This window comes from Antrostomus carolinensis, unplaced genomic scaffold (genome assembly GCF_000700745.2).
Source record: "Antrostomus carolinensis isolate BGI_N321 unplaced genomic scaffold, ASM70074v2 scaffold18942, whole genome shotgun sequence".
NCBI lineage: Eukaryota > Metazoa > Chordata > Aves > Caprimulgiformes > Caprimulgidae > Antrostomus > Antrostomus carolinensis.
This window is the reverse complement of record NW_010300416.1, coordinates 61,176-66,038: the sequence shown is the minus strand read 5'-3', so window position 1 is coordinate 66,038 and position 4,863 is coordinate 61,176. Positions and strand designations below refer to the sequence as shown.

General features: G+C 34.0%; 1 protein-coding gene across 1 annotated transcript in view; it reads left to right on the top strand.

Annotated features, from left to right (window-relative positions):
• Positions 1–802: 802 nt before the first annotated feature.
• Positions 803–4,863, top strand: part of LOC104521207 (target of Nesh-SH3-like) — a gene marked incomplete at its 5' end in the record, with an annotated part of 42,399 nt that continues 38,338 nt past the window's right edge. The window contains 3 exons of the mRNA XM_029083794.1: positions 803–877; positions 1,361–1,435; positions 2,938–3,012. Coding sequence (XP_028939627.1) covers positions 803–877; positions 1,361–1,435; positions 2,938–3,012 — 225 coding nt within the window. The remainder of the gene's footprint in view (positions 878–1,360; positions 1,436–2,937; positions 3,013–4,863) is intronic.

The following is a 4,863-nucleotide window of genomic DNA, read 5'->3' as shown; positions in this document are numbered from 1 at the left end:
ATAAAACTATGAAAATCAAATTAAATAGTCCAGGAAAAAAAATTATTTTTTAAAGACTTTAGTAACCAGGCTAGATTTTAAGTGTCAGTTGAATAAGGGCTATTTCGAATCATATTATAGTTAACAAGTGACACTTTTGATACCACTACAAAGTTAGTTTTAGGTGAAGAATTTTAGAAAACAGAATTTATAGGTTTATTCTTTTCCTTTTTAAATTTTAAATCATTATAATGATTTATATACAAAATAAACTACTGTTAGGAAAGTTGTTAAAAACAAATGGCACTATTTAGCCACTGCCCTTTATGCTAGCAAGTAGGTTACTTCCCAGCTTCCATATTTTAACCTTATTTCTCAAAGAGAGAGACATGTAGTGTGTGCTTCTGCCTGCCAGTTTCACCTTTTCATCCAGTAACTTCAGTATCTTTCACTAAATTCAATCAAATTTGATTGAGGGAAGAATCTCTGAAAGACAAATACATTACTACAAACTTTTAGAAAATTTTTTTTTAGGGAAGTACAAATTGATATACCCAGTGTGAGAAAGACCAAAGACTGTCAGAACTCCACCTTTAGAGCATTTGTTCTGAAGTTGGTGAGGGTCCAGCAGAATAGTTGCACTGTCTGGCTGTCAGCATGAAAATACATCCAGACTAATCAGAACACGTGTCTGTCTCATGTCTGTTAAAATTGTCTTAGCAGATGTGTAGATAGGGTTTTAGGAAACAAAGGACACAGATCCTTAATGAAATCCAACTTCTTTAATTTCACTTCTCACAGAACAATGTTTTATTTCTTGTAGCTCCAAGGGCAACACACCTGGGATCAATTAACCTTATAACAGTTCATGTTGTCGATGGGTCCAAAATGACTTTGGGTAATGAGAATATTATGTCAGTTTATTTTTCATAAAACTTTACTTTCTCTGCTTTTGCTATATGGCTAAACTTAGACTTTAATCAACAGAAATACCTTAATTTATCTTTATGTCGTATTAATTAGTTAGTCACATTCCAGTGCATGTACAAAATATTGCTAGTTTTAATTTTTCAACCATTTTTTCTTTCATGCAATTTTTTCTAGAAATAAGTACTTCATGTATAAGGCTGAAGATTAATATAAAAAGGCATTACCTGATCATCTTTTCTTCTTTTGCCTGACTTACTAATGATATATATCTTCCCAGTCTCAAATAGTCTTTTATCTGTATAAAAGCACAGTTTTCAGCCAAGTTTCTGGCACTGACTCTTTTTGTTTATGGTCTGCACAAAGATAGTTTGAATTTCCCTTCCACTTGTGATGTCTTATGTTTAAAAGGAAATAATTTACATTTGATAAGCAATAATATCTCCACTTTCAGTTCCCAATGAAACGTACCAGATTTCACCCAAGCCCAAAACTGCTCAAGCAACTGAAATGCCACGGTTCAGTAAAGGTAATTTTTAGAATTTTCTTAAGTTGTTGTATTACGAGTCTGTGGATCTTAAGTAAAATCAGTATGGTTTAAGGTTTAATGATCTGTTCATTGTTGCCTTTAAAACTATTTCAAATATATGGCATGAAAATGTATTTTTCCACATTATCAAATGTTTTTTGTTCATTGCTCTGAAATTCAAGATTTCATCAGTATTGCCTCAAAGATGATATGAAACTTTTAAACAGTATTAGTGCTGTGTATTGAATCCTCAGATGTATAGTGTTGCAGACACAGATGTAACTTACTTCCACATTTTTCCTTATAAAATACTAAAACTAAATCTGTAAAATTTTTCCCAAACGTAAATGTCAAAAATGAGTAATATATTCTTTCCTGCATAAGTATGTTCTCTGACACTTCTGAGAGGCTGGATTAAGTGTTGTGGATAGAATTGTTATTAGATTTGAATATCAAATAGCTAGCTATTTATTTAAAAAATTGATTTATTGAGGTTGATAATTTGGCACAAGGTGACAGTGACTACTGCTGATGCTTTCACCTTCCAGTGTGATTTGCACAGAATCTGTAACAACTAAAATACCAAAATTATTTGGCAAGTGAAAGGTGAAAATAAAGAAAGATTGAAGGCTTCTGATTTTAAACTTGATGATGACACTATGCTTCAGCATCTCTACACAGTGGCTGCATTAAATGCTTCCAGTTGTTTTCTTGGCAATATTTTAATGTTTAATGTTTTTATCTAAATATTTGATTGGGATGGGGTTTAGTTTCGTGTTTTATTTTGAGGTTTTTTGTTTGTTTGTTTTTTACAGAACCTAATTAAATGTCTTAAGGCCATGGATACCTTGCAGAGCTAACTCTGTATCCATATACAGTTGGGTAACTGGCTGTAAATATTTTATATCTTTTCCTAAACCTAAACATGAATGTAACTGGTCAGACTGCATGATGGAGTCATCTGACCACTAAAGAAACTATAATTGTCAGCGTGCATTTTGGATTGGAACTCATAGAATTCTCATATGTTCGTTTTGCTGTATCACATTGGTGCATGGAACTTTTTTCTGGCAAATTACACTGCAGTATTGGTGTTCCTTTTACACATAACATTTAAACTGAACATTATTTCTTGTAGCACCTCATAAAACACGTCTCACTTCTGCAAGACCAAAGCCATCTGATAAATCACAGACTGGACCTGGTAATAATTGTTTATTCAATTTGGGATGGGGAACATATTAATTCATTAATTAATTTCACCTATTCTCTCTCAGTGGAATTTTGAGTGCTGCTGGGAAAAAGGGATATTTTTCTTTCAATTAATCAGTCTAGAGGTAGAGCCTTTCCAAATCAGAACTAAAGAAACCAAAACTATGTGTATCATCACAGCAAATGTTACTTTTTGTGGAATTGTTGGCATCACATAAAAGTCTGTTGGGTTTTCTTCTCATGGAACTTTTTTTCTTGTTTTTCTTTTTTCTTTTTAAACTCTCTCACAGCTCTTAGTAAAACCACAACAGCACCAGCTAGAACAAAAGCACCTGGACTGCCAAAGTGGATTGTGCCAACGACAGGTAGAGCTGCAGTTTTGGGGTTTTTTAACTTGTCAGTAAAAGATAGGATAACCTGAGAATATACCATCTCCTCTACACATCCCTTTTTTTGTCTGTGTAATGTTTCTCTGTACTAGGATTTCCAAAGTATCTTTGGTAATTTAATGCCTGTTATTGATTTGAGCTACTCATTAATGTACATAATTTTGGGAAGCCTACGATGTTTTTAGAAGTGAAAAAACCTCAGAAAAGGTGGTTGTATATTTAAATTGAATTAAAATTAGTGTGGTTAGAACATGACATGCTCTTCTGTATTGCATACAGAGTGGCTGCCTTCATTGGAGGTACGTAACACCTAGATTTTGTGTCCTGCTAAGTGAGGCCTTTAAGTTAAACCTTTCCAAAGTATTAAGGAAGAGTACTTTATTATCAACTGTCTACTAAGGAAGAGTACATTTATTATTAACTGTCCATTTCTTTCTGCTTCCAACCCTGCTGATACAGTAGCTTGTCGATATCTTTCTGTGAATCTGCACCTTTCTTAGAATTTTAGAGCAATCACCAGTGAACTTTGGATGTTCATGACATGTTGAGAGAGGACTGCAGCTTTTAGCAACTTTTCAGTCTGTACTTTCCTTGATCAATAAGTGAAATCCAAAGTCTTCTTTAAAGCAGGTACATCACAGTATTGTGGCAAATGCAGTATCTGAGCCTACAAGGCTGTCTGTGCTCACAAAAATCATTTCACACAACAAGAGAGATCAGGTAATCAATTAAAGAAATCTTCTGTATCTCTTCCAAGCAATGTGCAATTACATATTGCAAACAGAATTCCTAAGACTGCAGAAGAGACTTAGAAAAGAAAGCTTTGTTAACCTGGGATCCTAAATCTTACCACCTGAACAAAGACAAAAAAGTTTCTTCTTCAGTAGTTGGTATCTTAGAGAAATTATAACATTTTAAGATATCTGGATGATTTTTGGAGATGAGGAAGTTTATTTCTTCCGTTATAAAAATTTTATGTTATTTTCTGTCATTAGCTCATCAGAATCCTTAACTTCTAATGTAAGCTGATCAGAATCCTCAATTGGTCTGTAAGGAACAATATCTTTTCAGGCTTACCTTTAGACATTGCATCTTTTTTTTCTTTCTCTGAAGAAGAGCACATTTACTGAAGAGACATGGATACACTCTTGTTTGAAGACTAGTTTGGATCTTTTAATTCCTTCCTCGACTGGCACTGCTGTTGAACATACTGCAGTTCTTCTTCCTGATTGTGCTCATTAGCATCAGTGCAAAGATGTTTCACCCCATGCAGAGTGTGCTTGGCAGCTGCGGGGCCCAGATGATAAGCAGTGGAATTTGTTTTTTCCAGCAGCAGCACATGGGACTGTGGCTGGTTTCCTGGCAGGTTTTTCAGTTTCCTGGCTAGCTGTAGTGCCAGGTGGTAAACTTGACTGTGAGAAAAAGGCGGGGATTGCCTCCTCATGACTAATATTCCTTTTAGTTTTCTACCATGTTTTAGCCATTTTGTCTAGAATTTCACTTTCTTGAGATGAATTTTTGTATTTGTCATAGTGTATGTAACTTACATTACTCAGGTTTTGGTTTTGGTTTTTTTTTATTAAATTTAATCCATTAAACCATTTAAAAACTGCTTATGATCTTTTAACCTTCTAGACAACCTTCAGCAAACAAACTTTGAGCAACATTTCCATTTCCTTTGTGATAGAGAGAAATCATTATAATGGCAATTCACTTTGTGTTCTATTTTCTTTTTATTTTTGAAACCGTGGGTGTATAGGCAAGTTCTAGAGGAACTCAAGTATTAAGGTATTTAAGGTTATTTTATCAAGGACACTTTTACCAATT